This window comes from Meles meles, chromosome 13, assembly GCF_922984935.1.
Source record: "Meles meles chromosome 13, mMelMel3.1 paternal haplotype, whole genome shotgun sequence".
Taxonomy (NCBI): Eukaryota; Metazoa; Chordata; class Mammalia; order Carnivora; family Mustelidae; genus Meles; species Meles meles.
Window position 1 is genome coordinate 53,130,469 of NC_060078.1, and position 23,717 is coordinate 53,154,185.

At 37.7% G+C, this 23,717-nt stretch overlaps 1 protein-coding gene across 1 annotated transcript in view; it reads left to right on the plus strand.

Annotated features, from left to right (window-relative positions):
* The window catches only part of KIF11 (kinesin family member 11), a 45,359-nt gene extending 21,897 nt beyond the window's left edge, over positions 1-23,462 (plus strand). The window contains exons 14-22 of the mRNA XM_046028093.1: positions 1,249-1,421; positions 3,328-3,453; positions 3,935-4,093; positions 7,132-7,238; positions 12,121-12,400; positions 15,139-15,361; positions 18,116-18,267; positions 19,295-19,411; positions 21,309-23,462. Of these exons, the coding sequence (XP_045884049.1) occupies positions 1,249-1,421; positions 3,328-3,453; positions 3,935-4,093; positions 7,132-7,238; positions 12,121-12,400; positions 15,139-15,361; positions 18,116-18,267; positions 19,295-19,411; positions 21,309-21,440 (1,469 nt within the window). The 3' untranslated portion in view covers positions 21,441-23,462. The remainder of the gene's footprint in view (positions 1-1,248; positions 1,422-3,327; positions 3,454-3,934; positions 4,094-7,131; positions 7,239-12,120; positions 12,401-15,138; positions 15,362-18,115; positions 18,268-19,294; positions 19,412-21,308) is intronic.
* Positions 23,463-23,717: the final 255 nt, after the last annotated feature.

Here is a 23,717-nt window from a genome sequence, read left to right on the forward strand (position 1 = left end):
TATTTTTTTTTAAGATTTTATTTATTTATTTGAGAGAGCAGGAGCAAGCACAAGCAGGTGGCGGGGCAAGGGGAGAGGGAGAAGCAGACTCACTGCTGAGCAGAGAGCCTGATGCAGGGCTCAATCCTAGGATAGCAGAGGCTTAACCAGTTGAACCACCTAGGCGCCCAGGGAAAAAACTTTTTTTTTTTTTAAGATTTTATTTATTTGGCAGAGATCATAAGTAGGCAGAGAGGCAGGCAGAGAGAGCGGTGGCGGAGGAAGCAGGCTTCCTGCGGAGCAGAGAGCCCGATTCGGGGCTTGATCCCAGGAATCTGGGATCATGACCTGAGTCGAAGGCAGAGGCTTTATTTAACCCACTGAGCCACCCAGGCGCCCGGGAAAAAACTCTTTTTTAAGTATTAGTTGTTTTGGGGTTTTTTTTTTAAGATTTTATTTATTTGACAGAGAGAGATCGCAAGTAGGCAGAGAGGCAGGCAGAGAGAAAGGAGGAAGTAGGCTCCCTGCCCAGCGGAGAGCCTAATAGGGGACTCGATCCCAGGACCCTGAGATCATGACCTTAGCCAAAGGTAGAGGCTTAACCCACTGAGCTACCCAGGCACCCCTAAGTATTGCTTTTTTTGTTGTTGTTTTGTTTTTGTTTTTTTTAAAGTTTTTATTTATTTGACAGAGATCACAAGTAGGAGGAGAGGTAGGCAGAGAGAAGGGGAAGCAGACTCCCCGCCAAGCAGAGAGCCCGATGCGGGGCTCGATCCCAGGACCCTGGGATCATGACCTGAGCCGAAGGCAGAGGCTTTAACCCACTGAGCCACCCAGACGCCCCTGAGTATTAGTTTTTTAATATGAAAGTATTATATTCACTATAGAAGATACAGAAATGTAAATATTTTGTAAAAATCATCTAGAGTCTAGTCGCTCTAAGCCAACCACTCTAAGTTTGGTAGTTTGGTTTATTAATTTTTATAACCTCTTTTACCTACTATAGTACTGTAATTACTTGTAGCTGGAGATCACAATGATTCTTGGTTTACTGCGAACATAGTGATGGGTCTAATAAACTTGCAGGATACACTAGAACATAAATAATTTATATTTGAAATATTTCCTAGCTGATGTAATGAACCAATTATTTTAAGCTTGTTATTACAAATTTTCACAAGGATATAATTTTCTCAACCTCTTTAGAGTACTTCTAACTGTATTAATATATTTATGTCAAAGTTTGTATCTTTTTTCTTTTTGATATAGGTAACCTGCTGTCTTCCAGTGTCTCTGCATTAGACACAATTACTACAACAGCACTTGGATCTCTCACATCGGTTCCAGAAAATGTGTCTATACGTGTTTCTCAGATTTCTAATATGATATTAAAAGAACAATCATTAGCAGCAGAAAGTAAAACTGTACTTCAGACATTGATTGTTAGTAAATCTCTTAAAGTATTTTTCGAGTGTTACTTTGATAAGCCTTTGAAAACAATGTTAACTGCTCTTTCATTTTAAGCTTTACAGTTATAAATACCACTTTAAGAGTAGACTCATATATATTTTTTAAGGTTTTATTTATTTGAGAGTAAGTGAGAGAGAGCATGAGCTGGGTGAAGGGCAGAGGGAGAAGCAGACTCCCTGCTGAGTGGGAAACCACCCCCCCACCCTCCATGCGGGGCTCAGTCCTGGGACTCTGGGATCATGACCTGAGCCAAAGGCAGACGCTTAACAGACTAAGCCACCCAGGCACCCCCCAGATTTATATTTTTAAAAGCAAATCTCTCTGCTGTTTTGTTTTTTTTTTTTCCCCAGAAAGATTAACTTCCAAGTGCCAACCAACCTTTGAAACTCTTTTTCACTTATACCTTGTAACATTAAGAGCAGGAGTTAGCAAGCCTAATAACTAGAAAGGGCAGTTTTGGCACCACCAGATGAATTCAGGGGACCCATCAGTTGTTAGTTGGCTTAGAAATTGGTAAATTTCCTCTTCTTCAAGGGTTCTGGAATGGTTATGCTGATGTTACAGTTGACCCAACCAGGGGGGATGTTAGATGGTTGATTTTAAAGTAACGATAATACAGAAAAGTGCAAGAAAAAAAACCTGCTAGAATTCTAGGAACACCTATGACAACTTACGGGGCCAGATCTGTGTGATCGAGCCCTTAACCATAAAGCTTTTTTTCATAGTTCTCTAGAAGCCACTCATCCAATTACACTAGTATTACCTCCTTCATAGCTGATTTGAATAATACTCTTTATTTTGTAATTGTATGATTTGCCTAGGAAGTCCTTGACCATATTTCTTGTTTTCTTCTTTAGGTAGGCTCTCTGCCTCCCCTTTTGATTCTAACAATATCTGTTGAACATTTTCCAAGTAAATAACTACTAAGTAAATAATTTCCCAAGTATTAGTTGATACTGCCTGGATTCATTCTTTATATGACACTATTTGATAGATTTCTTCATTCACCCAAATTTGACAAAGTTAAAAGATGCTCAGTTGGTACTGACTTTTAGGAAATTGATTCATGCACTAAATGCAAGACTGTATTTATTGGTGTCTTCCTACCAAGTTATATACCACCTTGGAAACACTGCTGGAGTCAAATAATTGCGAGATGACTGCTGCTCCCATAGCATGAGTTGAAATGATGATAGCTTTTCTTTCCAAAAGAGTAGCAGTAGCCTTTTCCTTTCACTCTTCACTAATTGTTTCTATTATAGTTCCTCACCCTGACCAAGTGAAGGGAACTTAAGGTTGGAGTTTTTTCCTTTTTGTGAAAATTACCAGTCTAAAAAAGAAAAAAAATGCCCAATCTACATTCTCAACTTTGTATACACCTTGACAAGAACAAGAACCTTGACAAGTTCTTCAGATACAATAGGATATAAGTCACCAGGTCTTCAAAGTTAAATGCCTCCAGCTCAAAGCCTACCTTTGAAGGCTATTCAGTCTCAGCCTTTTTGACTAGTAACTTAAACTTATTGAAATTTATTTTGTTAAAATGTACTTGTGCAGTTTTTTAAAAAATTTCCTTTATTTGCAATGCCGAAATCTTATCAAATAATTGTCATTTTCCCCTCTTCTGAATTATTTGGACTTCTATTCCATTAGACTGTTAGGAATCTATCATATACTACATGACCATTTTCTTAATTACTATAAGTAGGATTAAGTAACTTAAGATGAATATAATTCTAGAAACAAATAAGCTTTATAGGCTATAAAGATTAGAGAAAGGAAACTTAAGATTTCACTATGCATGTGTTAACGAAGTATTTAAGATACTGTCATTTAACCAGCCACACTTATGGATGGGAAAATATTCTTTTTAACCAGGATGTACTTAAGACTGACCTTCTAACTTCACTGGAAACAGTTTTATCCCCTGCGATGGCATCTATACTGAAAATAAACAATCAACTAAAGCATATTTTCAAGACTTCATTGACAGTGGCCAGTAAGGTAACAAATACTATGTTCTTAATTTCTCAAAATCAAATTGTTTAAGAAAGAAATTCTAACTATCTGTGGCCACATCTGTATACATGCAAAAGCCATGGGTTGTGAGTTGGGAGGAAATAAGATGCTTGCTGCCATTGATGTGATCAACAAAACCATTGCTAAGAAAAACAGAATGATCTTCACAATAAGTGCATTTACGTAGGAATGTATATAGCATGCTGCCATGGGTAGGGGAAGGTGTGTGTATTCATGTATACATGCATATGTCTGCCTAAATATGCATAAATTATCTCTGGAAGTGTTTAAAAATTATAGCAATGGTCTCTTGAAGGTGAGAGTGGAACTGGGGTCCCAGCGGCTGATAAGGCAAGACTTTATATACTGTTTTCTAGCTTGTATGTGTTCCATTTTGTATGTGTTCTGTTTCATATGTGTCCAACAAAAAAGTTTTTTTAATTAAAAGAAACTTTTTCCTTCAAAGATAGAAGATCAGAAAAAGGAAATGGATGGCTTTCTCAGTACACTGTGTAACAATCTTCACGAACTACAAGAAAATACAATTTCTTCCTTGGCTGAATCACGGAAGCTATGTGAAAACTTAACTGAAGACCTGAAGACAATTAAAAAAATCCATTCACAGGTATCTCATTTAGGTGATTTGGGGAGCATAAAAAGGAAGTTTTGTAATCTTTTTTTTTTTAAAGATTTTATTTATTATACAGAGATCACAAGTAGGCAGAGAGGCAGGCAGAGAGAGGGGGAAATAGGCTCCCTGCTGAGCAGAGAGCCCGATGTGGGGCTCGATCCCAGGTCCCTGGATCATGACCTGAGCTGAAGGCAGAGGCTTTAACCCACTGAGCTACCCAGCTGCCCCTGGAAGTTTTATAATCTTTAACTTGATAATCTCTGTTTTATGTAATCTGAATGCTGTAAAACTAATTTAGAAACCTGAAGATATCATAGCCACTCTTGCTTATAACACTAATTAATAAAAAATAATTAAGAATGCTTTTCTTGACCAGTTAATATTTTGGGATTTGCTACATTTAGAGCCCTATGCTAAAGATCTATAAGGCAAACAAGAGGGGCGCCTGGGTGGCTCAGTCTGTTAAGCGTTCAGCTCTGGATTTCAGCTCAAGTCATGATCTCAGAGTGGTGTGATTGAGCCCTGCATCAAGCCCCACACTCAGGGGAGTCTGCTTGAGATTCTCTGCCTCTCCCTCCCCCTCTACACCTCCTCCGGCTCACACACACTCTCACTCTCAAAGGAACAATAAATAAAATCTTAAAAAAATAAATAAAAGACTAACAAGATTATCCTTTCATCACACCAGGATGAAGCTAGAGAAACATGCCTTTGGGGGTGCAATTAGAAGAAAATGGTTATAATATTTACAATGAATATGTATCTACAGTATAATTTGATAAATTGGTTTTTTCTAGGGTAACATGGATAGTTATTTTCTTTCATAAACTGTATCCTGTTACTATTTCTGTGTCATCGATGTCAGACATTTGAATTGTAATAAATTAATACAATTTTTTTTTTGAGAGAGAGAGAGAGCAGGAGAGAGTTCATGGGCGCTCTTGGTGGGGGGAAGGGCAGAGGCAGAGGGAGACAGAGAGAATCTTAAGAGGCTCCACACTGGGCTCCATGCGGGGTTCATCTTATGACCCTGAAATCATGAACTGCGCTGAAACCAAGAGTTGGACTCTTAACTGACTGAGCACTCACTGAGGCACCCCAATTAATATGATTCTTAATTTTTATTGATTGTAAATGTAATTTATGACTTACCTTCCTCCATGTAAGCTGTTCCTCACTGCATGCATTAGGCTTTAAACCAAAACCAACCTCCCAACTAGGTAAGTCATAATCTGTAAGATGACATATATGGAAAATAACACCTGATATTACTAAGGCCTGAGCAATGAGTGTGTAAAATTTTATTAAACGAGGCTAATTATTACATGACAGAATTCTTTGGTCAATAAAACTATTGACATGATTTAGTGAGTAATAAGAGTTTTCTTTTCTTTGGAAGTAAGGGAGAAGGAATTCATATCCACGTCATCCAAAATGAAAAAGGAAACAAATCCAAGATTTTTAGGCAAGAGTTAAAGCAGGTTTGAAGTCAGAGTATTCGTTTCCCTAATTGATCAGCATGAAACTTTTTGGAGAAAAGATGAACATCACATTAGTAAAAATAATAGTTAACATTTCCTGAGTCCCTCAGTATGTGCTTATTCCTGTCATCAGTGTAGATACACATGCTCTTACTAGCATAGTTTTCTCATGAGGAAACCAAGGCCTCAAAAGCATGTGAGAGTGTTTAGATCCTCTGAGAGTAGTCGTGGTGAGTCTAGTGCCTGAAAGGCATCCCCTTTTGAGTGGCTCTGTTTCTAGAACATATTCTTGCAATTTGAAATTGTAGCAGTTTCTCATCCCTCTGCATCAACCCTCCTTATCTTTTCAGGGATATGTTCTAAGGTAGATCAGCTTTTTATATATGAGCTGTTTTGAAATGTTTAAAACTGATAAGCAGCTGTTTAAAAACAAGCAAAACACCTGTGATCCAGAAAGTATTTTTAACATGAATGATTTGACTTCCCTGGCTTTATGGAAGTTAAATTTATTATATGAACTGTTTCTCAGATATTCTAGAACTTGAAGTCAGCACTAACAAGACATTTATGAAAACTCTGAACACGTACTACATGTAGGTAAATCGGATAATACTTGCATTTTCCTCTACTTTGAGACTATAAAAATACTGACAGACTATAAAAATACTGACTATAAACATACTGATTTATTTGTAAGCAGTCTTGAATATGTACTGTCAGCTGATGTGTATTTTATTTTTTTTTTTTATTTTTTTTTTTTTTTAAAGATTTTATTTATTTATTTGACAGATAGAGATCACAAGTAGGCAGAGAGGCAGGCAGAGAGAGAGAGAGGAGGAAGCAGGCTCCCTGCCAAGCAGAGAGCCCGATGCGGGGTTCGATCCCAGCACCCTGGGATCGTGACCTGAGCGAAAGGCAGAGGCTTTAACCCACTGAGCCACCCAGGCGCCCCCAACTGATGTGTATTTTAGAGATGTTGGTCAACTAATGGACGGAACAGTGAACAAGAATTCTGGGTGCGTGTTCAGCACTTCCGTGGCCTTTAGTGTAGCTGCTTTATTTTGTAAGTTTCAATCCCTATCATGTTGTGTGCCTTAGAAGAACTTGTTTTTAAAGATGCCTAGTACGAGCGAAGGTAAAACTAGAGTTTATTAATATGACCTAGCTAAATTCTGTAAAATGTTTTAATTTAAGTAATTAATACTATTTTTGGTCTGCTTGGCCCATCAGATCATCAGTATTTTTCTCTCATAGTAGTGTTATCAGTTAAGCAGCAGCTGGTGCTGTATCCCTGTCAGAGTAGTTCTTAATAGCATAAGGGGACATCGTGGTGTACTTGCTTAGTTTTGAGGTACACTGAAAGTAATTTGTTACTAATTGGTAGTTGAAGTAGCAAAGTTTGCTAATTGTTTACCTTTTGAAAAATTCCAATCATATTATCCTTTTAATATTAGTTACACAGCTTTCCTCTATGGGTGAGAAGTGAAATTAAAGTTCTCTTGTCAAGAATTTGTATAATTCTCAGCTATGACTTCTATACCTTTCTTACAGGAACTTTGCCAGTTAATCAATCTTTGGGCAGAGAGATTCTGTGCCTTGGAGGAAAAGTGTGAAAACATCCAAAAACCACTAGGTAGCATCCAAGAAAATACAGAACAGTAAGCAGTTTTTAGTTCTCTTTAACTTTTCTCCTGCCTGAAGTTATTTCAGAATAGAAGGTTTCAAACGGTACAAATATTATCAACTCAATTTCTCTTTTAACATTTTATTATGTTTGCTTTCTCATTCTCATTCCCTTTCTCTCTTCCCAGCCCCTTTTATGTTTTGTCTAGGTATCTTTTCTGAACTAGCTATGTATACGTTGCAGACATAAGGTTCACTTTCCCTTAAATACTTCAGTCTGTATTTCCTAAAAATAAGGATAATCTCTTATATTATTATAATTATTATAAATCAGAAAATCAGTATTGGTAACTCCTGTTATCTAGTATTACAGACCCAATTCAAATTTTGCCAGTTATCTCACTGATGTTCTTTATAGGAAAAGAAAGAGTTTCCTCCTGCTCTAGGATTTAATCTAGGATCACACATTGCACTTAGTTGTCATGTCTCTTGAACTCCTTTTTTTAATTTTTTTTTTTTAAAGATTTTATTTATTTATTTGACAGAGAGAGATCACAAGTAGGCAGAGAGGCAGGCAGAGAGAGTGAGAGGGAAGCAGGCTCCCTGCCGAGCAGAGAGCCCGATGTGGGACTCGATCCCAGGACCCTGAGATCATGACCTGAGCCGAAGGCAGCGGCTTAAACCACTGAGCCACCCAGGCGCCCTCTTGAATCTCCTTTAATCTGGAGTAGTTTCATAATGTTTGTCTTTTATGACCTTTCCTTTTCAATACTGTAGAATATTTTTTTAGTACAGTGTCCCTCAGTTGGGATTGGCCTTTGTGATTAATTGGAATTTCTCTGTAACTCCTTTCAACATATTTTTCTTTGCCTTTAGTTTTTCGAGGTTTCATTATATTGTGTCTTCTTACATATTTCTTTAAGGTTATCCTATTTGGATTTACTCAGCTTCTTGAATCTGTACACTTATGCTTGTCACCAGTTGTGGAAATTTTCATCCATTATTTGAACATTTTTCAGCTCTATATTCTTTCTCCTCTGCTTCTAGGGCTTGGATGACACAAATGTTAGATCTTTTATTGTGGTTCCATAGGTCTCTGAGGCTATATAGATAGTTTATTTTCTCTTTGTTGTTCAGATTGAGTAAAAAAAATTTTTTTTAAAAGATTTTATTTATTTATTTGAGAGAGAAAGTGAGAGAGAGCATGAGAGGGGAGAAGGTCAGAGGGAGAAGCAGACTCCTTGCAGAGCTGGGAACCTGATGCAGGACTTGACCCCAGGACTCTGGGATCATGACCTGAGCTGAAGGCAGTGGCTTAACCAACTGAGCCACCCAGGTGCCCCTCAGATTGAGTGCATTTTATGAACTGTCTTCATGTTCTTTGTCATCTTTAACCTACTATAGAACCCATTCAATGAGGTATTTTATATATTTCAGTTATTGGGTTTTTCAGTTTGATAATTTTCATTTCGTTCTTTTTTTAATTCTTATATTTCTTTGTTAAGGTTTAATTTTCTCCAAAAGTGTTTTAATTGTTTACCGAAAAATTTTTTTTCCACTGAAACATTTTTATATGGCTGCTTTAAAATCCTTGACAGATTATTCCAGCATTGGAATTATTTCAGTGTTGGCACCTGTTGTCTTGTCTAATTCAAGTTGTGATTTTTCTGGAATGGTTTTGACTATATCTTGAACATTTTGGTTATGTTAGGAGATTCAGAATCCGACTTAAGTCTTTTTTGGCAGGCATTCAGTTTTGTCTAAGTTTAATATGAAGGTCCTGGCCCAGTTTTGTGAGCTTTGGTTACAAAGACAATTTTGTTTTCAGAGCCCTTGCATTCTGATAGGTTTTATTTGGTGCTACCCATATGAAAAAATTTGTATTCTGCTTTTGATGGATGAAATGTTCTATATAGGTCAGTTAAAGTCTAGTTGATTGATAGTGTTATTTGTGTCATCTGTATCCTTACTGAGTCTCTTTTTTTTTTTTTTTTTTAAGATTTTATTTATTTATTTTGACAGAGAGGGAGAGATCACAAGCAGGCAGAGAAGCAGGCAGAGAGAGGGGAGGAAACAGGCTCCTTGCTGAGCAGAGAGCCTGATACGGGGCTCGATCTCAGGACCCTGAGATCATGACATGAGCTGAAGGCAGAGGCTTAACCCACTGAGCCACCCAAGCATCCCTTTACTGAATTTCTGCCTATTTGTTCTATTAATTATAAAGAGAGGGGTGTTGAAATCTCCAGTTATAATTTTAGATTTGTCTGTTTCTCATCAGTTTTATCAGTTTTTGCTGCATATATGTGATGCTCTATTGTTAGATTCATACACATTTAGGGTTAATATGTCTTAGAGAACTGACTGCTTTACCACCTGTAATGTCCCATTTTATCCCTGATAATCTTCCTTGTTCTAAAGTCTACTTTGAAACCAATATAAGTACCTAGCTTTCCATTGATTGCTATTCATATGTAATGTATTCCCATCCTTTCACTTCTGGCCTGCATCTTTATATCCTTATATTAAAAGTGAATTTCTTGCAGATATCACCTTGCTTTTTCATTATATTTAACAATATACCTCTTTTAACTGATACATTTTCATTTTAAGTATTGGTATAGTTGAATTAAAATCTACCATGGTGCTGTTTTCTATTTGTTGCCTATTCTGTGCTTTGTTTCCTTTATTCCTTTCCTAATTAAGTTGAATGTTTTTATGTTTTCATTTTATCTCTTCCATTGATTTATCATTTATACTTTTTTTAAAAAAGATTTTATTTATTTATTTGACAGAGATCACAAGTAGGCAGAGAAGCAGGCAGAGAGAGAGGAGGAAGCAGGCTCCCCGCTGAGCAGAGAGCACAATGCAGGGCTTGATCCCAAGACCCTGGGATCATGACCCGAGCCCAAGGCAGAGGCTTTAACCCACTGAGCCACCCAGGCGCCCCAGTATACTTTTTTTTTTAAGAGAGAGTGCAAATGATAGTGGTGGTGGTTGAGGGAGGGGTGGGCAGAGGGAGAGAATCCTAAGCAGGCTCCGAGATCATGACCTGAGCTGAAATCAAGAGTTAGACACTTTACTGACTGAGCTACTGAGGCAGGTCTTATTGTTCATACTTTTAAATTACCTTTTTAAAGAAGTTTTTCTAGGATTAATGACACACATTTTTAAATAATGTTAATACAGTTTTAGGTAATTTGCTGTTTCATGTGTGATCAAAGGACCTTATAACAGTATATTCCCAATTTCTTCCTCCCATTTTTTTTATGCATTGTTTTCATATATTTTGCTTTTGCATATGCTGTATACACCCAGGGCAGTTTTACTCTGATCACTTTATTTCCTTTTTTTTTTTTTAAGATTTTATTTATTTATTTGACAGATCACAAGTAGGCAGCAGAGAGGCAGGTGGAGGGTTGGGGGGGAGCAGGCTTCCCGCCTAGCAGAGAGCCCAATGTGGGACCCGATCCCAGGACCCTGGGATCATGACCTGAGCGGAAGACAGAGGCTTTAACCCACTGAGCCACCCAGGCACCCCTTTATTCCTTTTTTTAATGTGGCTACTAGAATTTTTTTTGTTTTTGCTACTAGAAATTTTTTAAGTATGTGGCTCATATTATATTCTATTGAATAGTGCTGTTCTAGAATTCTAGCTATTGCCTCTTTTACTACCTAACTCCTATCATTGTTTTTCCAGTTCTTACAATGAATGATCCTATTCATTATATCATGCCCCATTCTGAACTCTTCTTTCTAGACTCTGAGTCCAGAAAGCATTTCCCCACTTTTTTTTTAAAGGATTTCTGGCTTTTTCAATAGCTCTGAAGGGAATACTAGAACAGGATTGAAATGGCTGGGGAATTATGATACACTCTTTTTAAGCTCTCTGCAAGCCATTTTCGCTATCTTCCTGACACTTATTGCCTATACCAGTGGTTTCCAAAGTGTGATCCAGGGACTGTGTAAAAGAATCAGCCAGGTGTAGGGCCCAGGAATCTAGGGGAGGTTAATATACACTGAAGTTCGAGACTCACTCACTGCCTATGGCACTTATTGTCATGGATGGTAGTCACTCATGAATAAATTTCATCTTCCTACTAGGTTGTGATTCCTTGAGGGACTAGATTTATGTTGATAGTCTCCAAGCTTTTCACTTGAATTTCTTTTCCTTTTTCAATCATTTCCATTTAACCTGCAGCTGAACTTCGGTTTTCAACCTGTTTGCTTCCTCATTTGGTTTCCTCACATGGTGTACCATCTAGTGGTAATAGAGGGTAACTTTCATTCACCAAAGTTCAACTCTGAAGTCTTCAGAGGACTTTACTTTTCTTTCAGGGTTATGTTGCAGGGTACTATGTGCACTAGGTGTATAGTTTGTCACACCCCAATATAATATTCTTTATTAGTAGACAGCTTTATAGTTGACTTTGTTTTATAACATTTATAATTTTTACCATTTATTTAAGTCATAGGCAAGGTAAAACTGCTGAAGAACAGAATGACAGACTGATTGTGGACAGTTTAGGGACTAGACTAGAGACTGCAGGTGATGACCTTAAGTAACATAATCTAGTAGAAGGAATAAAACACATGGCAGATTTTATTTAATAACTGTATAGTCATTACTCTTAAGAGGTACAAAGTAAAGCTTCATATCTAGAGGAGAGCTGGGAAAGGTTTTATGAGAAAAGACATTTCCAAAGGTCATTTAATAACAGATATGATGTCGGTCTGCTATGAAGAGACACTGGCCAAAGCATCCATTCTCAACATAGAAGAGTCATTAAGAGCACGGGCTCTAGAGCCAGACTGCCTGGGTTCAAATATACCATTTTTGAACTGGGTGATCTTGGGCAAGTTATAGGTCTTTTGAGTCTAAGTTTTCTGTTTTAACAATGTTGTTCTCTTTTTCTATAGGAAATCTAAGGATATAATCAGCAAAACAACATTTTATAATACACAATTTTGTGCTGATTGTGATGGCTTGTCACAGGAACTCAGACACTTTAACCAAGAAGGTACAAAATTGGTTGAAGAGTCTGTGCAACACTGTGATAAACTTGGTGACAGCCTTGAAGTAGTATCTCAAGAAACTGAACAGAGATGTGAGGCCCTGAACACAAGCACGCTTTCTTTTACTGAACAGTGGGTATCTTGTTTAAATAAAAGGGAAGAAGAACTTCACAACTTATTGAAGGTAATAACTTTGTAATTGGAACCTACTTTGGAGAGAATAGTGATCACCAGAAAATTAAATATTCTTGGCTAAGAATTGGTTTCAAAACAGATATGTTTTAAAATCATGAATTAAAATTTTAAGCATAATAGTTAGTATTACATGATTTAGTTTATGTACCTGTCTCCTAGAATTTGAAATTATTTAACTCCTGTGTCTGATCTGTCCTGTATCCTTGGTTTTTGACTTGTTCTTTCAATTAAGAGCACCCTGTTTTTTTAATATAATTCAAACTTGTTACAACTTTAAATATTTAGGATATTGTTCTTACTGCTCAAAGGATACTTGATAGGTTTGTGTGTTTTCTTGATCTGAACACTTGCATGAACACTTTGCGGCTTGGTTTTTCTCTCTGTGCTATAAAAGGATTTTACTAATATTCTCAGGAACTAGGTAAAAGAATATAAGTTTTTTTAAAAAAGTAAGTATTTTAAGCTGTACATAAGCTATTATTTTTACCAAAAGGAACCAAGGTTAATGGAGAAATAGCTGATTTTAGGTTGAAACAGGAAATTATACCAGATAAGCCAAGAGGTCCTGTCATACCAAAAAGTAAAAGAGCTATTAAAGATTAGTGGGGTTGTATCAAAAAAACATAGGAGCCCTTGATGACATTCCTTTGTTTAAAGATGGTATAATTTGAGTATCAAAAGGAATAATTATTATAATAGATTAAAATCTATTAAATATATTAAAGCTTATGAAATCATAAAAATTTCATAGGTCGGGGCGCCTGGGTGGCTCGGTGGGTTAAGCCTCTGCCTTTGGCTCGGGTCATGGTCCCAGGGTCCTGGGATCGAGCCCCACATCAGGCTCTCTGCTCCGCGGGGAGCCTGCTTCCTCTTCTCTCTCGGCCTACTTCTGAGCTCTGTTTGTCAAATAAATAAATAAAATATTTAAAACTTTTTTCATAGGTCTTCTTTGGATCATGTTAGGGAAGCAGTGCATTATTTTGAAAACTGATAAATAAAGGGAAACAGTTGAGCAACCATGTGTCTTTGCCAAAAGAACTCTATCATGGTTTAACAGGATAGTGGATGAAGAAAAGTGTTTCATAGAAGAATCCCAACTAATGCAGAAGAAATGGAAGAATTTGAAAACCATTTGCAACCCTAGTGAGATAACCCCCATGGACATTAGTTACTGTCCAAACCATTTGATAAAAACTGATGGAGAATTTTTATTTTATTTTATTTTATTTTCAAGTTTTGTGGGTTTTTGTTTTCGTTTCTGTTTTTTGTAATCTCTACACCCAACATGAGGGTCAAGCTCATGACCCTGAGATCAAGAGTCTCATGCTCTTCTGACTGAGTAGGCAGGCACCCCTTGATTGTGAGCTTTATAATTAATAGGGTGATGACATGGAAACTCACTAATTAATCTTTTTTTTCTTTCTTTCCTTTTTAAAAATTTTATTTATTTTTTTAAGTAAACTCTACTCCCATCCCTGAACTCACAAACCTGAGATTAAGAGCTGCATGCTCTACCAACTGAGCCAGCCAGGTGCCTCAACTGATTAATCTTTTTTTTTTTTTTTAAAGATTTTATTTATTTGACTGAGAGAGACAGAGAGCACAAGCAGGGGAGTGGCAGGAAGGGGGAAGGGAGAAGCAGGCTCCCTGCTAATGTGGGAGCCTGATGTGGGGCTCGATCCTAGGAATGTGGGATCATGACGTGAGCCAAAGGCAGCTGCTTAACTGACTGAACCACCGAGGTGTGCCCCAATGGATTAATCTTAACATGAGAGATGGAACCAGGCATATCTGCTTTTAGCACCACCTACAAAATATTCTTGCTAAATAATTTTAAAAGTACGAGGAAAGGTATCCTATATTAAAAGAGAGTTAAGACCAGAGGGTCTTAAGACCTAGTTTTCCTGGGATAGTCCTTGTTTACATCTGTTGTTTGGAGGTAATTGTTATTAAGAAGGGTCTTTTCACTCTGAAAAGTATCCCAGTTTAGGTGATAAATTATATGGTCATCTACTTAAGACAGATAACCAAATCTAATGATAAATTTAAACAAATTGTGAAAAACATGGGGGTGCCTGGGTGGCTCAATGGGTTGAGTCTCTGCCTTTGGCTCAGGTCATGATCTCAGGGTCCTGGGATCGAGCCCTGCATCAAGCCCTGCATCGGGCCCTCTGCTCAGCAGGGAGCCTGCTTCTCTCTCTCTCTCTCTCTCTCTCTCTCTTTCTGCCTGCCTGTGATCTCTCTTTCTCTGTCAAATAAATAAATAAAATCTTTAAAAAAAAAATAAATTGTGAAAAACATTTGAGATAATTGGTAAAATTTGCATGCTGACTAGACATTTGATAAAAAGAAATCAGTGCTAACATTTTTAGATGTGAGAGTGGTCTTAAAAAAGCTCTTAACTCTTAGAGATGTATGCTGAAGTAAGTGGATGAAATGATACAGGATTTGCTTTAAAATAATTCTATGGGAAGAGGAGGAGGAGTGGTTAATCTTGTTTGATCTATATACCCCAAGTGGTTAATCTTGTTTGATAAATGTTGAAACTGGGTGGTCAATACAAGAGGGAATTATACTGTTCTCTCTTCTTTTGCATATGTTCTTTAAAGTTTTTACTATGGGAAATTTCAATTTACTATGGGAAATTTTACTATGGGAAATAATATATTGAATAAAATGCTGACAACTTTGATTTTAATAATGAAAGCTCATTTGCATCATTTACAGGTTGTAAACCAAGGTTGTGAGGCTGCCAGATCAGAGATCACTGAAAAATTAAATGAACATAAAGCAGTTAATGAGAACCAGCGTAACCTTTTTTTTGATCAGATAACTACTGATGAAGAAAAGTTATTGGCACAAAGTCTAGAACTTAATGAAACCATAAAAATTGGTTTGACTAAGCTTAACTGCTTTCTACAACAGGATCTGAAGCTGGATATCCCAACAGGTACTTTAAAGGGAAAGAAAATTAACATATTTGAAGTTGAAAGTCAACCTTGTACTGTGCCAGATGTTCAGAAAAACCAGATCCTGCCATTGCCTGATAGGAATTTGCCATCTCACTGCAGTCATCTCAAATGGAAAAAATGGAACCCTAAAATATTTTTTTTTCCCTAAAATATTCTTAATCAAGATTAGATGTCATAATATAGGTGACATGTACTTGTCGTAAAACTGGGCATAGGGGCGCCTGGGTGGCTCAGTGGGTTAAAGCCTCTGCCTTCGGCTCAGGTCATGATCCCAGAGTCCTGGGATCGAGCCCCAAGTCCGGCTCTCTGCTCCGCAGGGAGCCTGCTTCCTCCTCTCTCTCTGCCTGCCTCTCTGCCTAGTTGTGATTTCTCTCTGTCAAATAAATAAAATATTTAAAAAAAAAAAAAACAAAACAAAAACTGGGCATAAAGGGCACCTGGGTGGCTCAGTGGGTTAAAGCCTCTGCCTTCGGCTCAGGTCATGATCTCAGGGTCCTGGGATCGAGTCCCTCATCGGGCTCTCTGCTCAGCAGGGAGCCTGCTTCCCTCTCTCTTTCTGCCTGCCTCTCTGCCTACTTGTGATCTCTCTCTGTCAAATAAATAAATAACATCTTAAAAAAAAAAAAACTGGGCATAAAACTTGTCATAAAATTTGGTCATTCGAATCAATAAGATTTTACAAATATTTAGGGCACTGGTTTTGCTTAGAGAAGATTTTTATTTACTTTTATTTATAGATTTTATTTATTTTAGAGTGTGTGTGCAAGCAGGGTGGGAACAGGGGTGCAAGCAGGGGGACGGAGAGAGACAAGCCAACTTCAGGCTGAGCAGAGCCCAAGGGGGGCTTGAGATCACGACCTGAGCCAAAATCAAGAATCAGAAGCTTTACCAACTGAGCCACCCGGGCAGGCACCCCTTTATTTTATTTATTTACTTATTTTTAAGATTTTATTTATTTGACAGATCATGCACAAAAGCAGGGGGAGCACCATGCAGAGGGAGAGGGAAAAGCAGGCTCCCTGCCAAGGAAGGAGCCCGACCGGGGTCCTGGGATCATGACCTGAGCCAAAGGCAAATGCTTAATGGACAAAGCCCCTTTTATTTTTATTTTTTTTAAAGAGAGAGAGCACGTAGGGGTGGCGGGGAGAGGGCAGAGGGAGAGAAACTTTTTTTTTTTTTTTTTTTTTTTTTTCAGAGAAGATTTTGTTTTAAAGATTTTATTTATTTATTTGAGAGAACATGCCAGAGCGGGTGCCGGGGGCAGGAGTGGGGAGGGAGAAGGAAGCTCCCTGCCAAGCAAGGAGCCCAACCAGGGTAACCAGGATCATGACCTGAGCTGAAGGCAGACACTTAACCAACTGAGTCACCCAGGTGCCCCAAAGAAAAGATATTTTAAAAGCAAATAAAAAAAACCAAAACCATCTATCTAGCACAGTTTGTAAAAAGAAATAGTAGAGGAATGTAATTACATAAATCTAGTTTAATGGAAAACGCTTATATTGTGCATTCTCTTACGTGTACCTCTCATTTTGTCAGAGATGGCAAAGATTATTTTAGGCTATGATGATTTAGAAAAGCCTTCATGGAAGAAGGTATGCAAACTGTTTAACAGAATGAGTAATCAAATGATTATTTGGATTGCATTTAGGGTTGCAGACCCCGTAAATTTACTAAAAACCACTGAATAGATTTTATGGTATGTAAATTATACTTCAAAGCTTTTTTTGAAAAAAAAAAAAAAAAGGCAATTATAAAAGGAGGCAATGCTAAAGAATGTTAGTTTATTTTCTCCTCAAGAGTCCTGTAATATTTGTTTCCACTTTTTTTTTTTTTAAGATTTTATTTATTTATTTGACAGAGAGACACAGCGAGAGAGGGAATAATACAAGCACGGAGTGGGAGAGGGAGAAGCAGGCTTCGCATCGAGCAGGGAGCCCAATGTGGGCCTCGATCCCGGGATGCTGGGATCATGACCTGAGCCGAAGGCAGAGATGTAATCCTCTGAGCCACCCAGGCGCCCCTGTTTCCACCTTTCAATGAAATTAGGAATATAAGTGCTAAGCAAAAAGACAAAGAAGTGCTTGTGGAAAATATGAGAGCATGAGTTCATTATACAGAAATATAATTGCAGGGCACCTTGGTGTCTCAGTAGGTTGAGTATCTGACTTCAGTTCAGGTCATGATCTCAGAGTCCTGGGAATGAGCCCTGTGTCAGGCTTTGTGCTCAGTGGGGAGTCTGCTTGTTGCTCTGCCCCTCCCCCTCTTCGTTCTCTCTCCCTCTCTCAAATAATTAAAATCTTAAAAAAAAAAGATATGTAACTCGTTAATATTTAGCTACCACCAAATTTACAGTGAAATGATCATCCTATCAAAGATCTTGTTGGGAAAACTGTACTTACTCCAGGAATCCTGCCATTTCTCAGAACACTTTGATTCCTTTTAGAGCCTACAACACATCTTTTGTACATCCTCAGAGATGGATAATTATGTGTTTGGGGGTAGGTTGAATCCTGAAAATAACTGAGTCCATTTAAGATCATTTGTCAAGTTAGGAAATAGTAGTTGTAAAGCAATCTGTGCCTGACGAGTGACAGGCTAATTCCCATGTGTGACAATGGTTATGTCTTTAGAAGATAGAGACTCATGGGGAAGTATACAGTCTAACTTAAAAAAAAAATCTTACTCCTGTCCCACACTTTGATCTTTTCCCATTGATATAATGTCCACTAAAGGTACAACACCACAGAGGAAAAATTACTTCTACCCATCAACACTGGTGAGAACTGAACCACGTGAACAGCTCCTTGATCAGCTGAAAAGGAAGCAGCCTGAACTGTTAATGATGCTAAACTGTTCAGAAAACAACAAGGAAGAGCTCAGTCAGGTAAAATCTAAAGCTTCATAATTTTAGTTAGAACTCTCACATAAACTCTTTATGTCATTCGCTTTGTATGAAGAATTTTATTCTTTGCCCTTAAATCCTACTCTGTTGCATTAATGGTAGTTATCTGACCCTTAAGCCTAAGCTTAATGCTTTTATTTTTTTTTATTTTTTAAAAAAGATTATTTATTTATTTATTTATTTAAGAGACAGAGATCACAAGTAGGCAGAGAGGCAGGCAGAGAGAGGGCAGGGAGCAGTCTCCCTGCCGAGCAGAGAGTCTGATGTGGGACTTGATCCCAGGACCCTGAGATCATATCCAGAGGCTTAACCCTTTGAGCCACCCAGGCACCCCAGCCTGCTGCTTTTAATCTGGCCATTTTTTATTATCAAAGTAGTAATAACAATAACCAATATTTTTGTTATGCTCATTATGTGCCAGAGCCTGTGCTAAGCCCTTTACATACATATTTACTCAATTAACACTCTCAGTGGCCCTATGAAGTGGATGCTAGTACTGTCCTCATTTTAGAGGTGAGGAAACTGAGAATTACTTGGTCCCAAGTCACAGGATGGAGTTGGAATCAGAACCTAGAAGATCTCCAGTCTGCTCTTAACTGTAGTAATTATAGACAAATTGGGAAATAGAAGATAAAAAATAAACTGTAACCTCATTATTCTGAGATTACTACTTTTAACATTTTATTATAGGTACGTCTCTATGAGAAAATAATATTTGGGATTCTTCTTCTTCTTCTTTTTTTTTTTTTAATTTTCAGAGTTTTTTTCTTTAAGTAACCACTACACCCAACGTGGAGATCAAACTTATGACTCTGAAATCAAGAGTCCCATACTCTTACCACTGAGCCAGCCAGGCATCCTCATATTTTATAGACTTCCTACTTAGTTGGTTGAGGTTTACCTTTTACACAATGGACATTGTGTTATTTTCAAAGAAGAAAGCTGCACTTCCTTTTGTGAAGATTTTTAAGTCCTTGGACTTAATCACTCATCTACCTTCTCACTTTAGGCCATGGATGAAGAAAAGTCAGTTCTAGGGCACTCCGTTGAAGAGCCTCCAAGTCAGGAGCCATCTGTAGATGCTGGTGTGGATTGTTCGTCAAGTGGTGGGATTCCGTTCTTCCAGGTACGTGGTTCTGTCCTGTCACGTCCCCCTTCCACATCTGACGGACGTCTACCATTGGCTGCTAAATGGGAAGGCATCCCTCTCGGTGGGTGGAACAGCAAAGTATTTTGTCATTCCTTGGGCTTTTGAACTTGTCTGATTTATGTTATTTACACGAATATTATAATTGATGAGGGGTTTTCTGTAGGAAAATTACAGGCAAAGTTTAACTCAATCTCCATCCTCAGATAGCACTCTTCAGCTATTACAGTTCGTCCCTTCCACTTCCCACATGTGCACCAGGGATTCTGAGAGCAGTCATTTTTCTCTTCCCTCCACGTTTGACATGGAAGTCCTGGAGCCTGTGTCTGCTCATACTCAGACTTTGAAAGCTAAGAGGTTTAAAAGACAGAGACTGAAGGCCTCTCAGTTTATATTAGTTTCTCCTACCTGAGGCTTTTCTCTTGTTAAGGATTCTCTCATGTTTCCTGAGCCTGCCTTGATCTTATACAGTTAAATCCTGTGACCTTTTCTAACTTCTTTTCAACACTCTTAGGAGTGTTGCCCGGCATCTTTCCCTTTATTTTGAAGACATGAGCCTAGACACAGTCTATGATGAAAAGATCTCACATATGACACTGATGTCTACATTTTACAGTCTGAAGTGCTGCTTGTGATAAGTTTATGTTCTTGTACCTCGTAGACTTGCAGGTCTTCCCACCAAGGCCTAAAGACCCTCCATCTGCGATTTAAGCTGTTAAAACTTCTACCTTAATTTCTGTTAAACTGCTCTCTTTCCCTCAAGGTAATTTTATCCCCAAATCCTTCCTACCCTTTGCTTTATTCTTTACTATGAGAGAACTCTAAATATATTTCTTTCCATTTTTCAACCCTTTCTGCTATCTTTATAAAGTTAAGGAAAGAAGAAAAATTAGGAAAAGAGAACCCTTGTGACTACTTAATCCCCTGGCTGGAAATCCTTTCTTACTATCAGTTAGGACATTTTGAAGGCTAGGCTTAGTGGTTCTGCTGTGGCAGGGAAGGCCCTACAGTTCCAGAAAAGATTTGGGATTGGATTTTAAACCTTCAGCTGAAGTCGGAAATTATTTTCTCCCTGCAGTAGTGTCATGTGGGGAAATTTTCTGGGTTTGAAATTCTGAAGTTGGTTTATGATTTTTCTCAGCATGGATTATTATTATTATTATTTTTTGCAATGAATATCATTAGTCTCCTAAAGCTCTCTATGGGCAAATATGAGAATTCCAATGAAATATAATTCCTAAATGAGAAATATGAAATCAGTTTAAGAGAAAAGGTAAAACACAGTTAAAAAAAAAAATGTCTTGAGGTAGCCATATATCAGACTCTGCTTAAAATAGAATTGCCTTTTTCGCAAGATACTAAATCTTTGTTTTCCTAGAGCAGGCTTTCTCAATAGCAGCACTATTGACATTTTGAGCTGGGTGATCCTTTGTTGTGGTGGACTGTCTTTAGTATATGAGGTTTGGCAGCATCCCTGACTCCTACGCACTAGAAGCCAGTAGCGCCTCCTACTTTTAACAACCAAAAATCTCTCCAGATATTACCAGATATCTTCTGGGAGGAGGGGGGTAAATTGCTCCCTATTGAGAACCATTGCCCTACAGTAAAGTCTATAATTATGCCTTGGAAAAATCTTTTACACATGGAAAATCATGCAGAAAATTAATAATTCTTTCACCTCACTCCTTCCATTGATGGTAAGATGAAGAAGACATTCATTTCTACCTACTGAACAAATTTTTGGCTCCAATTTGTGCTGAGCCTTTTCCACACTTAATTTCTTGCCTATAACCCAGAGGACTTTGAAAAGAGAGTGTAGCTAGTATGTGTCAAATGTTACTTTATATTGACTTAATTTCTCCCCTTATGTCCACAGCATAAAAAATCACATGGAAAAGACAAAGAAAACAGAGGCATTAATTCAGTGGAGAGGTCTAAAGTGGAAGAAACTACAGAGCATTCTGTTACACGGAGCAGACTACCTCTGCGAAACCAGATAAATCTTTAGTTACCTTGAGGATCAGTGGTTCTATTTTTAAGAAAAATGAAAAATAAAACCTATAACTCCAGAACTTGAGCCTTATGTACAGATGAAAAACAAATGGACAATATCAAGGCAATACTGTAAATTAGTGGGATTTACTATATCTACTCATTTTTCTGTCATGCCTGTAGTTTACTGTGTATTAAGTTGGTTTTTATTTGGGACTTGCATTGAGTAAATATGTATTTTTAGCTTTTGATATAAAATAGCTCTTTCCTAAAAAAAGGAAAAATATTTTTCTTGTATATCACTAGGCAACACATATATATAAGTTGTACTGTTCTTCTAGGCTTTAACTTACGTAGGTAAATATTGCCAACTCAGTCTTGGGAAGGACCATCTTTGTACATTTCTTGCTATGATTGAATTATGTGTGTATCTGCTTGCCTCCTTCCCTAGACTTTTCCATTCTGCATTCTCAGCTCTCTTTTTCCTTTTTCATTTGTGACCAAACCATTTATAGAGCTACAAAATGTTATCCATTCTTATTATGAGATAGTGTTAATTTTACTTAGAAGTCTTTAACACTTTTTGTGGTTCTAAAATTACTGTCAACAATAAACTCTAGAAGTAGTCCTTCCTTCAATATTTTTAGTTTGTTTCCCCCAGATGTAAAAGTATTCCTTTCTGAGGCCCAACCCGTTAACCCCCACAGAGTTTGTAAAAAGCCAGCTTCTCTAGAATATAGATTATTCTTATGGGAGAACTACCAAGAACTCTGATTAATGGCTGTGTGGCCTATATGTTATGCAGAAGGTCCCAGTGATTTAAGAGCTTTTAGATGCTATTAATTATGACTATAATTTATATCCTTTTGTTTACCTGATGAAACTTTGTACTTTGTATATAATAAAATATGTATATGTATATTTTTCTTCAGTGAAATCTTAACACTTGGCAGGTTCCTGACAATTTTGATCTAGCAGCCAAATTTCTGGAAGTTGAGATTTTTCAGCATGAAGAGCAAGCACACTTAGAAGGAATAGAGGCAAAGAAAAAATGTTATGCCTTCGTCAAGTTACATATATAAATTTAGAGACATTTGACTTTGACTGTGATAGCTAAGTAAAGCCAAGCCCAATTGGAGAATTAGAAAATGTGCTACTTTTAGGAACTAAATTTACCTTGCAGAAGTATTAATCACCTTAATAAAAATAACGATACAATTTCTCTGCAAAATCAGATGTCAACATAAGCTATGGATAATATCTAACAAAATAAACTGCCCTCAGTAAATCCATTAATAAATTTAGTTTCTGCATTGACTTGTTTGCCCTATTATTTGTTATTTAGCAATGAGTGTCTTTACAGAGTTTAGCAAGTTGTTCCAAAATTCCTAAAATACACTTTAACACAGATACCACCTAGGACAAAGCACCTTGGTAAACATCCCAGGCTCCTTCAGTTGTACTCTAAGGGACTACACCTTAGTATAAGATTAGTGAGAAAGAAATTGGTCCTCACAGGGCCTGATGTCCAGCTTTAAGTCATCTGTCTCCTGACGTCTTAAAGTTATCTAGGAATGCTAATGCAACTGACAAGCAAAAATAAATCACTGGAGAATTTTTTATTTTAAGGAAGTTCCATACCCAGTGTGGGTCTCAAACTCACAACCCCGAGATGAAGAGTCACAAGCTCCATTGACTGTTCCAGCCAGGCACCCCAAATCACTGGAGAATTTTAACATCCCACACCTTAAATTAACTCTACAATTTTTTTGTATACAATATCAAACACTCAAAAAATAACATCAGCAAAAATAGGTAGGTAGCTTCAAGGACTCATTATTCCTGAGGCAAAACATTCAGAAACAACTTTGTCAGAGCTAGGTTTATAGCAACCTAGTGCTCAGTCAAGAGAAGGCAAGCTAAAAACTAGGAAATCGGGCGCCTGGGTGGCTCAGTGGGTTAAAGCCTCTGCTTTCAGCTCAGGTCATGATCCCAGGGTCCTGGGATGGAGCCTCACATGGGGTTCTCTGCTCAGCAGGGAGCCTGCTTCCCCTCTGCCTCTCTGCCTGCTTGTCATCTCTGTCTGTCAAATAAATAAATAAAATCTTTAAAAAAAAAGAAAACCTAGGAAATCTTCTTGGTGTTTTACCTGCCCTTGCTCTATTGCCCTTCCCAGCTCCGTGGTGGTCTTGAAGACAGCAACCCACATTCTCAGAACTGGGCGACCCTGTTCACTCATCCTGAGGGCACAGAGGATCTTTTCATCTCAAAAAATTACTCTGTCTGGGCAATC